Consider the following 23,128-nt stretch of genomic DNA (forward strand, 5'->3'; position numbering starts at 1 on the left):
CTAAAAGCTAATGATTTAAAAACAATGTAACATTTGCTCATTAAAAGGAAGTGGGACAAAATCAAAAGACCCATCTGCCATTCATAAAGGGAAGTCAGTGGTAAACTGATAGGTTTCCAACAGATGCTTCAGATATAGAATAGTAGAAACTCCCTGTATGTCAGCATCAACCTCACACTCTCCCTTCTCTTACTAGCAGCCGCCCCCTTCTTCACAGAGGATCACCCAGCAGCAAGGAGCAAGGGTGAAATGCTCCCAGTTTGGACCGGATTGCCCAATCTGGTAGTGATGGCGGTGGGTGGTTCAGAGAACCAGTAGCAAAAATCCCTGCCCCACCCCTCATTCCCAGCTGAGCCGCGCGATCATCAGAGGTTGTTTTTTTACTTTTAAAAGCATTTTTTCTTCGGCCGAAAAAATGCTTTTAAAAGTAAAAAAAAGCCTCTCACGATCAGGCAACTCAGCTGGGATCGTCAGAGGAGCTTTTTAAAAGCATTTTTTCTACAACCTCTTTTGCCAAAGAGGTTGTAGAAAAAATGCTTTTAAAAGCAAAAAAAAAAAAAGTTGCCCATGCCCACCCAGTCACATTACACCACCATCACCAAGCCACACCTTAGAACCAGAAGTAACAAATTTTACATTTCACCCCTGGCGAGGAGGGACACCCTGCCACACAGCAGTGGCAGCGACTCATTCTCACCTCCCAGATGCCAGTCGCTTTTCTTGCAGAGCCTGAAGGCTGCCTGTATTGTGATCCCCACCAGCCAGCTGGTCTTTGGCTCACCCACCTGTGGCTGGACTAGCCCAAAAGTGGGGCCTGAGGCAGAGGGGAGGGAGGATGAGCTGGGGTGCTGTGTGCTCTTGGGCCTCCCTCCCATCTCTGCTTCTGTTAGACACAAATAAAGCCGTAAAAGTCTTCCCCCATGCCCTCTCACGGCCCTGGTCTTGGCACCAATTTGAGTGCATCCTCTATGGACCACTATGAGCCCGAGGCTGGGGGCACCAAGGCAGCCCTCGCCTATCATCACTCTGAGCTTGGAGCTGTAAGCCATGTCCAGGAAGCACTGCGGTAGAGAGAAGCAGCCAGGGTCAACCCTAGCTTTGGTGTCCACTGCAGCTAGGAATTTCAAGTATGGCCAAGAATTAACGTTCTACTGTAGCCAGCCTGGGTACTAGATCATTCCCCCCTCCCCCCGCAAACTCGACTATCGAGGAGCCCAGCTGCTTGCCAATCGCTGAGTTGCCTGGACTCCTAGTGGCGGGATGGGGTCCTTCAAGCACTTAGCTTGACCACCTGTTTAGTACCTCCAGCCAGAGGCTGCATTTGAGAGTCCTAGCTGCAATGGACAGCCGATTCTCTCTGCTGTAGTGCTTTCCAGATGCAGCTTACAGCTCGGAGCCTAAGGCAAAGGGAGGCGAGGGCTGCCTTGAGTCTTCAGGTTTCAAGCAACAAGAGATGTGTTACTTTTGGGGAGACTGTGGGGATTGGCCTGCCTCCCCGCCAGCCAGCTGGTCTTCAGCGTACCACTTGTCCCCCTCCATGTGTCAGAGAAGGAGGGAGAGAGAAGGAGAGAGAGGGGGAGAGAGGTGGGGGAGAGAGAGAGAGACAGAGAGAGAGACTTGTTGATTGTAAGCTCCTTGATGCTGAGAAGAATTACTGCAAAACTGAGTTTCCTGAAATGGACCACTAGACTTCTATACAACTTAAAAAACAAACTAGTAAAAAGTCAACCAAAAGAGTAACATGCAAACAAAAGCAAATAAAACACCCTCAGGAGCAAAACAAATTAAAGTTTAATTTGTGTGTATTGTTTAATGGACTGCTAAATTGGCCACACCCACCCAGTCACATGACCGCCTAGCCATGCCCACTCAGCCAGTCCAGCCCCCCAACAATCTGAGGGACTGTGAATTGGCCCACTGTTTAAAAAGTTTAAGTTTGCCCCTGTAATAGGCAAACTGTCCAACTGGGAACCACACACTCAGCCAGGTCTGTTTTGATAAGATTCAAACTCAGTTTATTATCCTCATATATTTTGTTGCTACATTGGATCTAAATTCAAAACAAGCATGACTTCTCCTAAGAAGTCAGGATACCAGTGGTCTCCAGCCCAAAACCCTGGATAATTACCCTGAGAGGCTTAATTTAGGTCACGGGTTGGTAACTTTTCAGCAGCGGGTTGCTCAGATTCCTGTCTCTCCACAAGAGGCCATCTGGTTATTTAACATGTTTATTATGTACTGGATGTTGCTTTTAGAAACAGATGTTTTTACATGGATAAAACCACATAAACTGTTTGTAAGGGTTTTTTGTAGAATGCCCTTGATGAAGGAATGGTCCAAAACATGTGTTTCTAGACAATAAATAATTACTTGCTATTGGTGCTTAAGAAACTGTCTCCCCTTATTTTGGTTTCCACCCTGGAGAGAAGATAAAGTGGGTGTTTTGCACCAAGTGCAGCTTCCAAACAGTCTTTAAAGACATATGGTACACAAGTAACACCGCAGGGTGTGAATGCAGCCCTTCCAATCTGCTGTTTACCTACTAATTTCCTTGCAATTTCCATTTCTATTCCATTTCCTTGCCTTATCAGTTATTGTTTTTGAAATCAGTTTTGATACTGAAAGCGAACGGTCTGCTTCACTAAGAAAGAGACGTGGAGTGGAACATTTAACACTTAATGCTTTGAAATATGCCAACTCCCTTCCAGCATAACAGAATGTTCCCCAGTTACCCAAAAGCTTCAATGTGAAGTGACAGATTTGTCACCTTCACTAGTCTACATGCTCAATCAAAAATACAGTTTCATACGAGCGGTGAAACAAAATGCTTTCCCTTTCCATATGTCAACAGGGTAATTCCAGGAGTCTTTGAAAAATGCGGCAAAATTGGTTTTTTTAATTTCATTTTGTCACAACAGTATACACAAACATTGTCATAAGTAAAAAAATCATATCATGAAGAAAATATATATATATATAAGTAAAGAATATGCATTAGCTATATTAATTTGATATAATAAAGGGAACAATAGGACAGGAACGGTAGGCACTTTTGTGCTCTTATGCACGCCCCTTAAGTGTTCTGCCTTCGGATCCAGGGGTTCTCCTTCGATGCATCTACATTTATGCCACAGAGTGACATTGATTTCTCAGCCTTTGTTCAAACCCATACAACCAGGTTGGAAACTGCCCTGGATGATCTCCAGTTCAACTCTGTATGGGTTTCCAAACTGTCCCACTGCAGGTAATCAGGACTATTCCTTTAACAACCATTTGAAGTTACAACAGCGCTGAAAAAAGTGACTGAGGACCAATCCTCATATTTATTACCATTGCAGTGTCCCCACATTCATGTGATCATAATTCATGTGCTTGCTGACCTGTATGTATTTATAGCAGTATGGTCTAAAACAGGGGTCTCCAACCTTGGTCACTTTAAGACTTGTGGATTTCAACTCCCAGAATTCTGGGAATTGAAGTCCACAAGTCTTAAAGTGACCAAGGTTGGAGACCCCTGGTCTAAAGGCACCAGGCTAGAAACCAGGAGACTTTGAGTTCTAATCCCTCATTAGGCATGAAAGCCATCACACCTGTTTAATCCAACTCACCAGGGTTGTTGTGGTGTGGAAAATAGGAGAGGAAAGGAGTATGCATGCCACTTTGAGTTATTTATAAAAATAATAAAGGCAATGTCCTTTAATCCAGGGGTCTCCAACCTTGGTCCCTTTAAGACTTGTGGACTTCAACTCCCAGAGTCCCTCAGCCAGCAAAGCTGGCTTAAAAGGACCAAGGTTGGAGACCACTACTTTAACCATATGATTTCTATTTAAAACCTTCTCAGGGTTCTTCTGACAAGCAAGTTCAATGGGGGAAGTCAGATTCCTTTAACAACCATGACAAAAAAAGGGTTGCAAAATCAGGTAATGCCTACATTGCTTAGTGACTGAAATTCCAGTCCCAATTGTGATCGTAAGTCAAGGACCAGCTGTGTATCAAATTGGGCTTCTTTTTCAAAAGTCAAGATACACAATGTTATACTGTAAACAGTTACTGAAAAATACGCAACATTTTGATTAAAGTTGAATATCTGAAATTTAAATATTAACATAAACATGATGCCTGTATCCAGGGGTATGCGTGTAGGTGTGTGAGTGTGTGAGCTTCTGCGGTCTTTTTTTATAACTGCCTTCCTGCTGTGCTATATTTAATGCTACACTGAAGATTATCCTAATTTATGAATAGCTTTTGGAGAAGCCTTTTGGGGAGAATTGCTGTAAGCGGAGGAATGAATTGGCATTAAGAAAAACTGCTGACAGCAGGAGGCACCCAAAAGTTCCTCATGCATACATTTTTGTGTAATGCTCAATTCCCAGTGACTTCATGGAAATAAATGTGTAGTTTTCTCGGCAGTAATACAGAAGTGGATTGTCATTGTCTTGTCATCTCCAGCTCCCCAGGCAGCCTCATCTCCCTTGGAGGTCTCCTATGCAGTTTGTAAGCCCAGACAATTAAGGCAACTGCTGCCTTCTGCTGCAATAGCAACTTTGTATTTGCTGCTACTTGAGGAAATATCTTCCTCACACTTGTTGTCTGGATTGCAGAAACCATGAAATTCATAGTAGCTGCTGATTCTTCAATAAATGTTGACTATCGAAAGGAAATCATTCCTTTCTCAATTCCTCCTTTAGCCCTGCAATGTCCATTCAGTTCACAATTTCAGCCTTTGTCAAATAAATGAATCAATAACCAAGAAAATGTGAGCTGCTACACTGCAACTGTTAACAACATTTTATGGTTTAGTTTCTTGACCAATTCAAAAAAAACCCAAAAACCCTCTGGTCCCAAGACCGACCCAGATTGGATCTTGCAACATTATCCTGGGACACATATATTTGCCTTCATTCATACTCAAAAAATATTCAAAATAAACATAGTTGGATTTCATGAATAAAAGCTAAATGGATTTTATTTCTCCATTGTTGTTACACATTTAATATCTCCCATTGAGGAATCACTATTTTCTTAATGCTATTTACTTCTCTCATTCATCCATTCTGATTCTGCTTTCCTTGGCACCATTACTAAATCTTTGGTTACTAAAACTGAACTTATATTTCGCTGCTGGTCATCTAAAACAAACTAGTAGTTATTATATTCTCTAAGAGAAAAAAGATATTAGCAGCCAAAAAACTGAATAGCCAACACTTGAGAAAATAGGCTCAAGTTACAGAAAGATCTTGACAGACTTGAACATTGGGCGCTATCTAACAAAATGAAATTCAACAGTGAAAAAAGTAAGGTTCTACATTTAGGCCAAAAAAACCAAAATGCACAGGTATGTGGTACCTTGCTCAATAGTAGTAACTGTGAGAGGGATCTTGGAGTCCTAGTGGACAACCATTTAGATATGAGCCAGCAGTGTGCAGCAGCTGCCAAAAAAGCCAACACAATTCTGGGCTGCATAAACAGAGGGATAGATTCAAGATCACGTGAAGTGTTAATACCACTTTATAATGCCTTGGTAAGGCCACACTTGGAATATTGCATTCAGTTTTGGTCACCACGATGTAAAAAAGATGTTGAGACTCTAGAAAGAGTGCAGAGAAGAGCAACAAAGATGATTAGAGGACTGGAGGCTAAAACATATGAAGAACGGTTGCAAGAACTCAGTATGCCTAGTTTAATGAAAAGAAGGACTAGGGGAGACACGATAGCAGAGTTCCAATATCTCAGGGGTTGCCACAAAGAAGAGGAAGTCAAACTATTCTCCAAAGCACCTGAGGGTAGAACAAGAAGCAATGGGTGGAAACTAATCAAGGAGAGATGCAACTTAGAACTAAGGAGAAATTTCCTGACAGTTAAACAATTAATCAGTGGAACAACTTGCCTGCAGAAGTTGTAAATGCTCCAACACTGGAAATTTTTAAGAAAATTTTGGATAACCATTTGTCTGAAATAGTGTAGGGTTTCCTGCCTGGGCAGGGGGTTGGACTAGAAGACCTCCAAGGTCCCTTCCAACTCTGTTGTTGTTGTTGTTGTTGTTGTTGTTGTTGTTGTTGTTGTTGTTGTTATTATTATTATTATTATTATTATTATTATTATTATTATTATTATTACTATTAACTCCGAACAAAATCTTTAAAACAGGAAATTAAGCAGTTTATGTCCAAACAGAAGGTCTCAGAAAGCAGACTGCTTAAATGGTCTGCAGTTCTCTGGGTCAGCAGTTATAAAGCACACATACTTAATTTAGAAGGCTACCTAATTCCAAAATTAGAAAAGCATATGCACCTTGATTTTTTTTTAAAAAATCGCCCAGTCCCAAAAATACTGCACTAAAACTGCACAAAAGGATACCATAACAGATTGTAATAAAGGTTGCTGAGAGATCAAGAAGAGCAAGGATAGATTCTCCGCTCCCATCATGCTACCACCAGAGATCATCCAAGACTGTGATCAATGTCATCTCATTTTCCCAGAGGCCTGAACCCTGACTGAAAGTGGTCCAGATAATCCATTTTTTCCAGAGACCTTTGAAGCTGAAGCACAACCACCATTTCTATAACTTTCCACGGTTAGAAACTGAATGAATGTTGTCCAGAATAGTAGTTTTTTTCACCATGCTTGTCCAAGGGATACATTTAATTAATATCTTTTCACAGCCCTTGTTTACACAAAAGATGAAACAAACTCTTCTCTCTAATATTCTTGCTCCTTCTACGTCATCAAGAAGTGCTTTTCTGTTGTCAGCATTAAGTCTAGGACAGGTGTGTCAAACTCAAGGCCCGCAGGCCGAATCCGGTCTGTGGGGTATTTAAATCTGGCCCATGGGGCCGGCTGGGAAATATCAAAGGACAAGCCGATGGTGCCTCTGCCAGCCAAAACCGGCTTCCACAGCCTCCTGTAGCACTCTGCTGGCCAAAAACAGCTGGCCGAATTACTATCATAGATTCAGAATCATACTTCATTCTTGCTATAGAAAACTGAGGAAATAAGTAGTATTCTCCAGCTGCTGGAGGATAGACAGGATGACAGTCAATCAATCAAACAGACAATTTAAACAAGTCTTCCACTGTTGGCAGAGTGAAGGTTCCAGGAGATGTTAAGACAGTAGTAAATGGAAGATTTCAACAAAAATTCATCCATGCATAAGCCTTATTTTATGCTCCAGGAAAGTATCATCTATGTCTTCTGGTTGGATGCTTGGGTGAGTAGATTTGCCATAGCAATCCTAGGGTGACTCTCTTCATTTTTACTCAGATGCTTTCTCAGAAGGAATTTCTGCACAGATTTACATATTCTTTACAAACAATGGGCCCCTTTTCCTTGCAGTGAAGTCAAGTTCTCTGGAACAAAGTTTATCTTTGCTTGTAATATTTTTAACAGTAGTTTCATTCTATTAATTTTTAGATTCTATTACTGTGTCAGGATTCAAAGCATAAAAATATAATGATATACATCAATATTGTCCTTTTAGCTTGTAAATTACTGATCTCTGTTGCCTGTAATTTATTAGCTTCTAGTGCCAGTGTCTTACTGCAATCATTCGTGTCCCAATATTTTATGTACGCTGAGAGCATATGCACCAAGACAAATTCCTTGTGTATTCAATCACATTTGGCCAATAAAGAATTTTATGCTATGCTATGCTATGCTATGCTATGCTATGCTATGCTATGCTATGCTATGCTATGCTATGCTATGCTATGCTATGCTATGCCATGTTATGCTATGTTATACTGTGCTGTGCTGTGCTGTGCTGTGCTGTTCTATTCTATTCTATTCTATTCTATTCTATTCTATTCTATTCTATTCTATTCTATTCTATTCTATTCTATTCTATTCTATTCTATTCTATTCTTCACTCCCAGATCCCAAGATTTAGTTCCAGGCTTTTTTGACCAAACTTTTATTAAGCTTCTCGTGATAGGCATCCCTGTCATCCATAAGGAACTTCCATTTTGGTACTATAAAGCAAGGTTTATAAACCCTAATCTTTTGCTGACGACTCTGTCCAGGCTCAGGTGCCAACTGTTCTTCTGTAATGTTCTAGTCTTTCCTCCCAGTGTTCTGTCCTTTAACAATAAGTACTAATGCAAACATCATTTGTGCTCCTGAGTTCTTCATTTTCTTATCCTGAGCATTTTTGTCTTTGGAGATACATTCAACAATTCCTCTGACTGGATCATTTGTCCCATGTGAATTAGCAAGGGAAAGCAGTAACCAATTAGTTTGAAGAGCCTCAGCAGTCTGCTGTCACATCTTGAATACAAGCTCCAGGAAAGCCATGCTCTTTCAAAGGTCTCAGGTTTGGAGATGGTTGCTTCTGTTCCTCTCCACAGGAGAACTCTGACAACTATATGTCTGCTCCTTCTTAGGCTGGCAGTTAAGAACTTTCCATCCACAGGATTTTGAGTATTTTCCTTAAAATTTCTTCTTTTAACATAACAGCATCACTCACTAAGTCAAAAGTCTAAATAACAGCTGTGTGCTTCTAGTGCATTTCCAGAACGTCTCCTTTCTCTTGGTCCTATAAATCATGTTTTCATTCCTCCGCCTCTTACTCTTTTTTACTGCTTTGATTTAGAGAACTCCAGTCTTTCATGTCAAAACTGTGCTCCCTCCCTGATAAATTGGAATGACATGCTTCCAACCTTTTCACCTTCTGTTCTAAAAGAACCAGTTGCACACACTTGTTGCGTCTCTCATTCAGGTAGTTCTGAGGCATGGGGGAAAAAGGCTAATACAAATTCCACAGGACACTTGAACAGCTATCTGCCTTGGATGCCTCACTGAACGTGGCATTTTTCTGCATCTCCACCATTGCTTGCATTCTCTGTGCCCACACAAAACCTCTGGATGCCCAGCTTGGTTGCTGAGTCAGCTGACAGAGTAGCCTAGAGAGAGACAGCAAAAGCACCCTACAACCACAACAGCAAGCTTAGGCAAGGCACAAACAGCCAAAAGCAGAGGCAAAGAGCCAAATTATATGACAGTAATCAAATCTCCACCACCACAACCTCAGGATCAAAAAGAAGAATTTTCAATGGAGTGTCTATGTGTATGTAAAGAAAATTATAGCAACCTAAGCAAATCAAAGGGGAAAAATAAAACAAAGGAAGGTTCTGTACAATAAAAGGCTAAACCAGGTGCCTTCACAATCTAAACAAAATGTGAGGTGGTCAAAACCAAAAACAGAGACTTAAGTCAGCCTCATAATTGGTCCCAAACCATAATTCATCTTCAACTCATACCAAGCTCCATTTCTTTTTATGGCTCTGGGTGCTTACTCTCACGCTAATACTTCTAGCTATCTTCCTTTGCCTTTCACTTCTCAGATGATATAGTATCTTTCCTGAGGACACTACCCAAGAAGTAATAAAAGAAATCAGATACGTTTAGAGAGATAATCAATCCCCCTCCACAAGAATATTTTTTTAATTAGCATCAAATATGCATTTAAATTTGGCTTAATCAAATCTTGGACTGGCAAAATATAAACTATTTCTAACTATCACTAAGCAGAAAATGATATTTTTGTCAAATACAGTAATCTAAAAATGCAACAGTGGCATTTCTGTTCAAACTGTCACAGGTTAGATTTAGGAAGAGAGTACTCAAATCCATGTTTTTCTCCCAATGAGTCTATTATGAAGTACAAGATCTCAGGAATGGTGGGTGAGTATCATACAGCCTGTCCATTGCACCCTCCCACCTCTTCCTGTTTAGCAACCCACACAGTCCTGGGATTATGATGGCAACCAGACAGTCAGGATTGCCACCTCTAAGTGTTGCAATCACTTATGACCACATCACTTTGCAACAACAACCCAAGTACCAATTAACATCAGAACCTACCTGTAGTTTTAAATAGTAACTAGTACTAGTTTTTCATCATGATATCTGTGATTCACACATGGACTACTATTGACCTCACCCCATTCCTAAGAGGACCATAAGGGGCGTGCATAAGCGCACAAACGTGCCTACCGTTCCTGTCCTATTGTTTTTCTTTTCTTATATATATATATATATATATATATATATATTTATATATATATATATATATATATATATATATATATATATATATATATATATATATATATATATATACTTATACCTCCTCTCATATATATGTTATATAAACTTTTTATATGATGTTGTGACAAAATAAAAAAATAAATAAAAATAAAAACTAAAAACAGGAAACAAAGGACCTGGCCAACATATGATAACCAGTTTTTCCAAAGTTGCATCTCTCTAAATATCTTCAAATTTACAGTCTAATAACTGGCTTAAGGTGGAAGCTTGAACCTATACGGCCACCCAGCATACCTCCAGTAGAGGATGACCTACCAGAAGAGGAAGTAGGTAATTAGCTCAAAGCAGCTCTGTTAGCCTTATGGCAGTCAGAAGCAAACCAAAAGATTTTGAAAATGGCTTCTACCAAATGATTCCATAAATGATGATTCCATAAATTATAGGGGATTATAAACAGAGCTCTGCACCTAACCTTTATGTACAAATCCTTTAAATAGATGAGATATCTATAAATGACATGCACAAAAGATCACACATTTGCCTTGGTCTATAAAGATCCAAATTTGATCTTCTTTTCTATCAAATGTTTAGAAAAGCTCTTTCTCAGTTACTTACCTTCACTTGTAACAATAGGATGCTCAAACCTTTGACACTGGGAATCTTCTATTGCCATGCCTCCTAAACATATTATCTCCAGACTTGTGGCCATCAAAATTGCTGTCAGAATAGTGTCTTGCATATTGATCCTGGGCACCAATCACATCTCCCTTAATCAGAAATGCTTCAGGTATTCAGATGCAAAAACAGCCTGCAAAATGTAAAAGTAACAACACCAGAATTACCATTTAGACCAGGGCTTACCAACTTGTTTATTCTTGGCACACATCCAATTTTCCAGATTTTTGTTCTAAAGCATGCTTTGTCACACATCCCAAATCTTTTATTCAAACAATAAACACTTCTGATGACATACAAATGTTGTATGTTGCATAATAACATATAAAAGTTACAAAGATATTTTCTCGCTTCTCTCTCTCTCTCTCTCAACACAATCATCATTTAAAACTATTGTCTTTTTTTCTGATGATGATTCCAAAAATTGTTTGCCATGAGATGCCAGACCAAGGTCATAATTCGTGGTTTCTAAACTAGACCAAGAATGATGAACTTTTCAGAGGCTATAGTATCAATATCATTCTGTCCTTATTTGGAAGCTACCAGTCAGACAGACCTAAACTATTAAGAGATGGTGCATTTACATCTTACAGAAATTCATAATATTAAAATGTATTACGTAAAATGGGATTTTGTTTTCATAACTGCCAGAAATTTGTAATACAAAAACTAATATTATCTAGAATGGTGGGAGCAGAAAGTGAGGTTAAAGAAAGCAATTCTACATATTATTTATTTTACAAAGAAGTTGTTAAAATTGTGGTTTATCCATAATGTTATATTTTCAAAAGCATCATCATTTTTTCTCCTTAAAATCACCATTTCTTTTTAAAATCATCATTATTTTTCTTTTTAAAATATCCATTTCAAATGGTCTGCATTTCTAGGCCAGCATATCTTTGATATGAATATTCTATGAAGCTCTGCTCAGAGTCTCTTTGGGAGAAAATCATTTTATATATCTCTGTTAGATACCTAGCATTGTTGTCATCCAGTTTATATATATTGCCCAAGGGGAATATAAGAATAAATTAGACCTATTAAAGAATTCTACCATTTGCACCACAGCAAAGCCTTTTTTTAAACTCTTGGTAATATATGATTCAACATACTTCATTCCAGTAAGGACAACTGCTATGAGCAATGGCTTTTGATCTATTCTTCAGAGGATCCTGGAGTTAGTCGGAAGTTTGTTAAAGTTTCTGGTAGGTATATTTCTCCGAGTAACACAATCTCTTACAATGTCCAGTTGTGAGAAAGCTTATTCAATTATTCTCTAGTTTAGAAAGAACTATAATGAGATCCACCAGGTCTGGCCTGCATTTTCTAAAACTACACAGATATTAAGAACATTTCCCAGTTTTATGTTTCATTTTAGATTATGTTTGTTAGATATTATACCCTGTATTCTGTTCTGGGAAGTCTCGGGGGGGCGGAGGTGGGAGGGGAAAGGGGGGGAAAGGAGAAGACTATAAATTGATTGATTGCCAATGTACAGGAATAATTGAAGAACTAAATAAATTGGAATGGTGTAAAGTCGGGCCTGCTCAGCAACCACTCCAGAAAGGAAAGGGTAGGGAGAGAGGAGTAGAGAGAAGGAAGAAAGTAGGTAGGTAGGAAAGAAGGGAGGGGGAAGAAGGGATAGGAGGAGAAGAAGGAGGGGAAGTGAGAGGGTTAGAAAGGGTGGAAATGAGAAGTGGGAAGGAGGAGAGGAAGTAGGTAAGTGAGGAGGAGGAAGGATGGGGAAAGTAGAAGAAGGTAGAGAAGGGTAGAAAGGATTAAGGAAGGAAGGGGTGGCTGGGCAGGCCCGATTGAGTACAATTTAAGGGAATGATTATAATTGATTGTATTGTACACTGGCCAAATCGCTGGAATTATCATGGAAAATAAAAAAACTTTTCTTAAAAAAAAAAGAAAGAACATTTCCCAGACACCTACATAATATGAATGTAGAGCTGTTCATCGTTATACATAAATATTTTAAAGCCACCAGCTCAGAAAAAAAATTACAGGCTTAAAGAAACCTGATTTGCTGTATGTTTGCTGAAAAGTATTGTTTAAGTTATTCTTATGCGTCAAAGTCATGAGTCCACATGATTATCAGATATTCAACCATCATTTGATGCTGCTTCAATTCAAAACTATAAATTGGCATAAAGAAAGGCTTACTAAAGTCCATTAAAGCATCACTCTGATAACATCCTAGGTAAATAATCTGGTGAGAACATTTATTTATTTTATTTATTTATTCATATTTTTATAAATATTTAAATATTTAAACATTAAATATTTTTTTCATAAAAGCTTTCATGAAGCCATCTCAAAATTCAGACTGATTCAGATTTTAACTCACATGAACTCATTCATTCTACAAAATATTTGAAAGTACAATATTTTGCCCATTAATTCTTGGCAAAGTTATAAACAGAGCATTTACAAAGGTAATCAGAGTTTAGATCTCATATAACTCTTTGTCAACCTCTCCCAGATAAATAAAAATATGCATAAACAATTGTTATATACAGTACTTGACGATCTTACAACATTAAAAATAGCAGGAGAAAATAATTTGGTCAAACAACAACCCTAGACAAATAAAAGTATGGAATTAACCACAGTTGGCAACCACAAAATGAATTTTGCTACTTGTTGAGTTCACTGAGTCCTAGTAATAAACTAACGTATCATATGTCACTCAGTAATCTTTCTTCAAATCTGGCACAAGTAGCTCTTATATAACCAGCCGCTGGGGAAATTTGAAAAAAAACAAGGAGGAGGCTATTTTGGACTTTCTCCAAAATCTATATCAATTGTGTTCTAAGCCCTGTTTTCAGAGAAGTGATAAGCGAGTATCCTAAGGAAAAACAATGCTTGGATGCAGCTGAAATTTGTGGACCTTTGAAAAAGAAGGATTCCTAATAGTACAGAGGTATGTCTTATGGGCACTAAGAAAATTCAGAATGTGGCATTTACAAAGACTTACTTCTTATTTGCTTATTTTTTAAAAAAAAAAATAAACCACCTCATAATAATTTTTTTCAAATGGATAAAAATGGAGTACAAACCCATTTGCCCAAATTTTCTAAGTAACTCTTTCCTTCGTTTATGTATCCTCTTACCACTCCTGTTTTCCCTACTATTATTTCTGCATATGAAATGACTGTTCATATAAGAACCATCAAAGAGTTTGTAGTGCATGTTGTGAAAACTGAATGAAGAGCCTCAGGCAAATTACCAGCTATTAATTTAGAACATCAGGTTATAAACAAATAAATCAAAACAAAGGAGTTGAATAGTTATTTATTTAATCTCATATTATTTTAATGACATCTCCATTGGATTATGAATCAACTTTAAAAACATTTATATATTACTATTGATGATAGGAATTATAAAATACCAACCTTAATGTGCAGAAGTGATTCACGACACAAAAAACATTGAACAGTATAAATACTAATGAATTTATAAAAGCTTTCTTATTTCCCTTGTTGTCTCTGGATTGTATTGATGATAAATGGAGAAACACAATAGTTAGCATAGGTTGACCACACAACTTAACTAAACATTGAGCAATAGGTCAAAGCTACATTTTAAAAAAATTGTAATCCATGGCTTGTAATTTAATTTATTCATTTAATTGGAGAGCTCTGGAGCTTTATTATTACACTAATTCTATGTGCTACTTTTATTTATAAAAGCATTTGCCCCTCATCTTTCTGGCTCAAAACTATCCAGAATGACTAGCAACTATATAAATTATAACTAAAAAAAATAAAAACCATACAATGGCAAACCTGATTCTTTTAAGAGGTGAACAATCCAAATACACTGAAGATAAGTTACAGAATTATCCTGCAATCATATGTTCTCTTAAAGGCATTTCGAATTTGATTCAATCTATTATTTCATATAATTACTGCATTCAAAAAGAAATAACCCATATCTCCTTAGAGTGAGGTAGAAAGTGTGCTAAGCTATCATCACTATCCTGTAGACAGTAAATTTAAATACCCTGGACAATTGCTTCTTGTAGTTTCATGAAGATCTTAAGGTGTGGGTTCGGGTGAGAAGTCCAACCTCAGGAGATACTTTGAATCTATTCTTTAGGAAAGACTGAAAACACAATAAACAGTAGCCTAACCATCATTCTCTTCATCTGACCCCAAACAATACTATATTTAACAGTAACAAAAGCTGCTAAGAGCTCAAACAAAAAAAGACACGCTCCTATTGCCTAGTTCTCATCCACAGACTGAAGCCATTGTTTTCAATCTCAAGCCTAAAATAGAAACAGGTTGAAATACAGTACCTGATATTTCTGAACTTAAGTCATCAACATCTTGCCCAGTATAGACATAGAGACCACAGATGACTCAATATGCTGAGTTGAAGAAGGCTTTTTAAATTCTACTATTGTCATTTTCTCAAACAAAAATATCTTTACAAATGTGTTAAAATACATAAGAGGGCTTTTAGAATATTATGTTGCCTATGCTGATGACTGTACAGGCTTATATGTCTGTAAGTTATGCCGAGCTATTTGAAATTGGACAGCATACAATTTTGTTATAAATAAGTTAATGCTTGCTCTTAGAATTATTTAACCAAAAGCTTCCAATATATATATGAGATGCAGCCAAAAACAAGCAAGATTTAAATTGGAAAGATTTATCCAATTTTCTCTTTTGAAAAAGGTGGGAGTAAACTAATACAAATCATAGTCTGGACATCTGTGATTTAAATGTTCTGTTTTCAAAATAATAAAAATAGAAGAAAAATGCTAGCTTTTTTAGTTTCACAATTTGTAGACTCAACTGTGGAAAAGCAGTATAGACTGCAACATGTTTAGTGCCATAAAGTATAGTGACATTTAACATACTAATATCATTTGCGTCAATGGATGGTCCATAAATTTCACAATTGCTCCTGCCCATTCTGACAAGTTCCTCCAAGCAAGCTCATAAAAGAAGCTGATTGTTCTCTACTCCAACCTTTTCCAATATTCTTTAAGAGGTCTCAGAGGACTTCTACAGTCTTATTAAAGGACCATCTAGGGCCAAGCCCATTACCAAGATGTAACCTATGATTGATTAGGGACCCAGAGCATCAAGAATCCTTTTCTTTGCAGCATAAAAATAAAAGTATAAAATTATTTCTTTCAAATATACTACAGTTCTGTTGTATTTCAGTACAGGAACATTAAAGCAACATAAATCAATCACAATTCAGACTTTTTTTTTTGTCTCCTACAAAATGTTTAAAAAAAAAAAAAGCAATTACATTGACAGTGCATTTAAAGTGAAACAACTATTGTATATTGTTGTTTTGGAGGGTTTGCTCTTACATTTCATCTGTTTGGTGTCACAAATTTTGTATTTTTTTTTAAGCTAAGAACTTTTTCAATCTTTTCCTACAAATATTGGATAGAAAGATGTGCTTAAAAAAAAAACAGGAGTGATACAAGAAACAAATACTGTTCCAACATTTAATTCAGGGATGAAATGTTCCTGGTTCGGTCCGGATCGCTCAATCCGGTAGCGATGGCAGCGGGTAGTTCGGAGAACCGGTAGCAAAAATCCCTGCCCTCCCCCCATGCCCAGCTGAGCCACACGATCATCAGAGGTTTTGGGTTTTTTTTACTTTTAAAAGCATTTTTTCCTCAGCTGAAAAAATGATTTTAAAAGTAAAAAAAAAGCCTCTCATGATCACGCGGCTCAGCTGGGATCGTCAGAGGCTTTTAAAAGCATTTTTTTCTACAACCTCTTTGGCCAAATTTTCCATTTTCCCCCGATCTAATTGCCATAGTATTGATTCCCTCAACTGGAATGAGAAATCCCGAGTCTCTCTCAATCTCTGTCTCTCTTCTAAGAAAAGCATTCCGCCACATATCCAAATGATTCCTTCATTTAAAATGTATCTAAAAAGGAGAAAGAATGTGTTCCCTTCCCGTTTTTAGGAAGACAATTAAAACATAGTTATTCCAATAGGCTTTAAAACTTGAAATGTGATCTTTTTGCCTCTGTTAGTACAATGCTTTTTGATTTTTGGTTATGTTAATGAATGTTGTTGGGTGGTGCAACCATTCTGGACCACCTGGACCACTCAGTGGCTTTTAATATCATTGATCATGGCATCCTTCTGAACTGCCTTTGGGGATCGGGAGTTGTTCTTTTCTTGCAGAAGTCAGTGTTGGTGGAAGGTCACATTTTGGGACCCTGTATTGTGGGGTTCCCCTGTGCTTGAGGTTTCCCCCTCTCCTTTTTAACATCTACATGAAACAGCTGAGGGAGGTCATCCACTGATATGGGGTGCAGTACCATCAATATGCTGGTGACATCCAATTATGTTGATATAATGATACCCATCCCTAGCCAAACAGATGATGCTGTGGCGGCTGTAAGAGTTGGGGAATGAAGGCTATAAGAGTTGGGGAAAAGTTGACTTCATCTCATTCCTGGCAAGACAGTGACTCTGTGTTTGTGCCCACACTCGGGGCCATATAATAATATTCCACCTCTAGCTCTGGATTGGGGAGCATACCCCTGGAATAAGTTGGTGTGCAATTGGAGGGGGGCTATTATTTCTCCTGCTTGAGGTGCTAGGGGGGGCTTGTACAGATTCATCTGATGCTCCAATTGTCCCTTTCCTGGGAGCCTTGCACACCTCTTGTTTGGATTGAAGATCCATCCTGAAGCTACAACTGGTGCAGAATGTGGTACTTAGTGATGCTGGTTATTATCCTATATGGCACACGGTCAGGTTATCTGTGGGATTACTTCTCCCTAAGGACATTTACCCATCCTTCCAGATCAAATAGGGTGGGCACACACCTAGTTGCTGTCTCTATGCCGTTTTATGAAATCTGGGAACCATGAGATCCCTGCCATCCCTTGCCCTGTGGAACACCCTTCCACTTGAGGTTTTGCAGGCCACTACCCAGCTAGACTTCCAAAAAGCACTTAAGGTCTGGCTTTTCTCCAAAGCACTGGGATGGGGTGTAGTAGATGGGAGGATTTAACAATTAGCCAAGACAGGAGACTTCCGGGTGGCTCCACCTCTTCGCTGAGCCCTAATTAAAGGGGCTCCGCACTGAACATCGTAAAAGCCAGGAAAAGCCGGCTTTAATCTTTTTCCCTGGATGAAAGGGGGAAGATAAGAGCGCAGGAATGTTGGTAGACCTCCCCAGAGGCTTTGTTTTAATTAAGCAGAGCCTCGAAGGGTCGACGGGTCCCATAAATATTCCTGCCATCTCCGACTTCAGTGCGTGTCTGCAAAAGCAGGAAAAGAAGAAGGTGTCCATCTCTGCTAATTGTCTTATCTTTATGGATCTCTTTAAGCAGACGGAATGAGTGCAAGCGGACGATTATTGGATTGCAAGTATTTTTGATTTCCGGACTTCTACCTTTTAAAAAGAAATTTTTTCCTTTGTTTTAATTGACTCTTAAAGATGGCGCCTGAGCAGGAGTGAAAGTGACGAATGGAATTTTAACAGTCTGTGCAACTAAGAAGATAAGAAATGTTATGTGTGGATTTTAATGAAGTGAACTGAGCTCTCCTATACTTAAAGGGGAAAAGAAGTTTCTAGACTTATATTTTGTGAATTTTAAAACTGAAATGGCTACTAAACCACCTAAGACTGGGGGCAGAAGGGTTCTGAACCAGCTTTAGAAGATCTGATTAAAGAGCAAGGAAAGTGTCTGAAGAAAGGTTTAAGGAGATTATGGATAATAATGAGAAAATAAGAGAAGAAATAAGAGAATAATAAAAAATAAGAGAAGATATCTTGATGGCTTTTCAAGGTTTGGCAAAAAGACTGGAGGTGGTGGAGGAGGAGGTGCAAGAAATTGTTCAGTCAAATCAACAAATAGAAAATAGAATGGGGGGAATGCAAATCAAATTGGATAAAAATGAAGATCAAGTGGTGGTGATGCAGTATAGAATGATGGAAGGAGCTCTGAGAATTAGGGGTTTGAATGAGGAGAAAGGGAAGATTTAAAAATTTTATCAGAAGCTCTGGCTGAATTTATTGAACTTGATCCACAAGAGGTTGCTTATCAAATTGACAAAATTTATAGAGTTAATTCTTGGATTGCTAGGCAAAAGAAACTTCCTAGAGACATTGTGGTTTATTTTTTGAAAAGAACAGTGAGGAATCAAATTTTGCAAGTTGCTTTTCAGAAAAACTTGAAAATAGGGAACAGGAGTTGAAGGTTTTGAAGAGATCCTCCCAAGATGTTAAGGGATAGAAAGGACTTTACATTTTTACACAAGAACTTAAGAAATACCAGATTCAATTTAGATGGGAGGTTCCAGTTGGCTTGACAGTGTATTATCAGGAAGAAGATATCGTATTGACACAGTGCTTAAGGCCAAAGATTTTCTTTCTACAGTGCTGAAATTTGAAATAGAAATAATAGAAAAAGAATTCAAGAGACTCAAATGGGTGTGGAAGCTGAGGTGATTCCAGTGATGTTACCATCAGAGGAACAACCACAAGAACAAAGACTGACGAGGGGAGCCCTTAAGCGTAAAGAAAAGGAGCAACAAACTCAAAGTAAAGTTCAGGACTCTGCTACAGAAGCGGTGGGAGGAGCACGGCCGAAGATACGGGAGGACGATCTTCAGTTGATTGCCCAAAGGCTTCAGCAGCCCAGTAATGGCAAATAAAATCTTGACTTGGAATGTCAATGGTTTGAACTCAGCTCAGAAGAGAAGAAAATATTTCATTATTTGAAACAATTTAAAATGATGTTATTTGCTTACAAGAAAGCATATTAAATTATCAGATCAAAAGTACCTAATAAACTCAAAGTTAGGTAAACATTTTGTTGCTTCAGCTTTGGAGAAAAACATGGCATAGTGGTTTATTTGAGAAAAGATATACCAGCCAAGTTAATAGAGGCAGATATTTATGGAAGATATATTGCTATTGAACTTACAATAGAAACAAAAGGACTCTCTTGCTTGGTATATATGCACCCAATCAGCAACAAGAAAAATTTTATAGAATGTTATATGATAAGTTGATCTATGGGATTATAAATCGTGTATTATATTGGGAGATTGGAATGGAGTAATAGATACACGAAAGGACAAGAGAATTTCTTCCAAGAAGATACCTGCACATGCAAAGCTGCCTAAATCCTTTTTTGATATGATAGAAGATTTTGAGTTAAGAGATGTATGGAGACTGCGGAATTTGGAGGAAAGAGACTATACTTTTTCTCTGATAGGCATCAATCCTTCTCACGTATTGATTTTATTTTAATTTCTAATGATTTGCTTTTTAGGGTGAAGAAAACTAAGATATTTCCAAGATGTTTGTCTGATCATAGTCCTGTTTGGATGGAATTGCAATATGGAAAAGAGGGTAGAAGAACTTGGAGATTAAATGAAAATTTGTTTAGATATCAGGATAATGTAAATCAATGTAAAAAGCAGATGAAAGAATTTTTTGATTATAATTTGAATAATGAAACATCGATAGAAATGGTTTGGGACTGCAGTAAAGCTTTTATGAGAGGTGTATTAATATATCTTAATAATAGACAGAGAAATAAGCAACAAAGACAGCGTAGGTATTTAGAAGAGGAAATTTATAAGAAACAACAATTATTAATACATAACCACATGATCAAAAACTTAAAGATGCAATAAAGTTACTACAGAATCAATTTAATATGATAATGGCTGATCAGGTGGCAACAAATATACAATATGCCAAACATAATACTTTTGTAATGCAAATAGACCTGGTAGGTGGTTAGCATACACTTTAAGGAAAAGACAAAAACAACGTACTATAGAAAAATAGAATACAAAGGTAAAGAGATATCAACAGGATAAAATTAAAAAGCTTTTTAGAATATTATACAAATTTATATCTTAAAGATAATATATTGAATAGGGATATTGATAATTATTTGAAGGAATATAAGGTTAAAAATTTAACTTTAGAACAAACGGATGAATTGAATCGGCCTATAACCTCGGAAGAAATTATTTTGGTAATTAAACAATTAAAAATGGGAAAACTCCTGGTACGGATGGGCTTACAGTTAGTTATTATAGGAATTTACAGGATGAGATGTTAGGTCCACTTAAGGAATTATTTAATCAGATACAACTAGGAGAATTCCCCTCATGGAGAACCTCTTTTATTTCATTGATACCAAAGAGGAACAGGATTGTTCTAAACCTGGGAATTATAGGCCAATCTCACTTTTAAATAATGATTATAAGATTTTGTTAAAATAATAGCTAATAGATTAATGTTGATTCTGCAGCGAAGAATTCATAATGATCAATCTGGATTTATAAAAGGGAGACAGATGAGGAATAATGTTAGGCAGATTGTTAATTTACTGGAGTACTTAGAAAAGAAAAATTTTATTCCAGCAGCATTTATTTTCTCGATGCAGAGAAAGCTTTTGATCGATTGCATTGGGATTTTTTATTTAAATTAATAGAAAAGATGCAATTTGGAGATGGTTTTTTAAGAATAATTAGGGCAATTTATGGAGAGCAAACAGCACAGATTATAATCAATGGTAGCTTAACAGAACCTTTTAAGATTGCGAAAGGAACAAGACAGGGATGTCCTTTATCACCATTATTGTTTATTTTAACTCTAGAACCATTATTGGATAAAATACGAGAAGTAAAGGAGATAGAGGGAATTAGAGTTAGACAGTATGAATATAAGTTAAGAGCTTTTGCAGATGATTTGGTGATTACTTTAACAAACCCTATAAATTCTAGTAAATCTTTGTTGGAAATAATTGATCAATATGGGAATGTCTCAGGGTTTAAGGTAAATCAGAAAAAGACAAAAGTGATAATAAAAATATGGCCAGACAACAGAAAGAAAAACTAGAGGAAGTAACAGGATTTGAAATTGTAAAGAAGGTTAAGTACTTAGGGTTTATATTACGTCATCAAATGTGAAATTGTATAAGAATAACTATGAGGTTTTATGGCAAAAGTTCAGAAGGAGTTGATTGTTTGGAAAAATTGCAATTATCTTTGCTGGGAGAATTGCTGCTATTAAAATGAATGTTTTACCTAGATTTTTATTCCTCTTTCAGATGATACCAATAATTAAGAAAGATAAGAATCTTGAGGAATGGCAGAAGGAATTAACAAATTTATATGGGAAGGTAAAAAGCTAGGGTTAAAATGAAAATAATTCAAGATTCTCGGAAAGGGAGGTTTAAAATGCCTAATTTTAAATTATATTATGAAGCAGCTGCTCTCTCTGCAATAAGTGATTGGTTTAATTTAACAGAGGACAGAATTTTGAATATAGAAGGTTATGATTTGTTATATGGATGGCATGCATATTTAATTTATGACAAAAAGTGGATAAGGCCTTTAAAAATCATGTGCTAAGAAATGCCCTTCTGCGTGTTTGGAAAAATACTCTTATAAACTAAATTATAAGGTTCCTATATGGGCATGTCCTAGACATACAGTAGAAAATATAAACATAGAACAGAATCAGGAAATGATTACATATAAAGATCTTTTGTATACTGAAAGAGGTAATTTGCAGTTAAAATCTCTGCAAGTATTAAGAGAGGAAGGGAAAAATTATACTTGGTTTCAATATGAGCAATTACGTGCTAGATGGAAGGGAGATCAGAAAATTGGTATAGAGCAGAACGAGGGAAATTTGGTAAAGCAAATTAGAAATCAGTCTCAGGAGCATATAAAGAGATTGTATAATGTGTTACTTGAAATAGATTCTGAAAGGGACTTGGTAAAGGACTGTATGATAAAGTGGGCACAAAATTTTCAGGAGCCAATATTATTGGAAACGTGGGAAAAATTTGGGTTAGAAATGTTAAATTCACGCAGGCACAGAATCTGAGGAAAATTTTTATAAAATGTTTTATAGATGGCATCTAGATCCTAAAAAATTATCGTGTATGTATCCAGAAATGCAAGCAAAATGTTGGAGATGTAATTGTGATGACGCTACATATTTTCACATTTGGTGGACTTGTAAGGACATAAAGGCCTTTTGGATAAAAATTTGGTGGATTTTACAAAATGTTCTGAAAAAGAAGATAAAGTTCCTGCCGCAATTTTTCTTGTTGGGAATTATTACGGATTGTACAGTAATTGAGACTAAATTGATTTTAAATCTAATAACTGCAGCAAGATTACTAATAGGACAATATTGGAAGAAAAAAGAAGTACCAACAATACAAGAATGGATATTGAAAGTTGCCAATTTGGCTGAGATGGCGAAGATATCAGCCTTTTTGAAAGACAATACGCAAGAAAGATACTTAAAGGAATGGAAAAAATGGATTGACTATATTCAACGTAGATATCAGACTAAGAGTTATCAGACTGTTTTGAATGATTATGATGTATTATGTTTGATTGCTTTGGGGAA

The 23,128-nt window shown here is 37.1% G+C and overlaps 1 protein-coding gene across 2 annotated transcripts in view; it reads right to left on the reverse strand.

Moving 5' to 3' along the window:
- Positions 1–23,128, reverse strand: part of SEMA5A (semaphorin 5A) — a 230,570-nt gene that overhangs the window by 122,599 nt on the left and 84,843 nt on the right. For both annotated transcript variants that reach the window (XM_058177461.1, XM_058177460.1), the window contains one exon: positions 10,660–10,852. In XM_058177461.1, coding sequence (XP_058033444.1) covers positions 10,660–10,783 — 124 coding nt within the window. In that variant the 5' untranslated portion in view covers positions 10,784–10,852. The remainder of the gene's footprint in view (positions 1–10,659; positions 10,853–23,128) is intronic.

Source organism: Ahaetulla prasina, chromosome 3, assembly GCF_028640845.1.
Source record: "Ahaetulla prasina isolate Xishuangbanna chromosome 3, ASM2864084v1, whole genome shotgun sequence".
NCBI classification, from domain to species: Eukaryota; Metazoa; Chordata; class Lepidosauria; order Squamata; family Colubridae; genus Ahaetulla; species Ahaetulla prasina.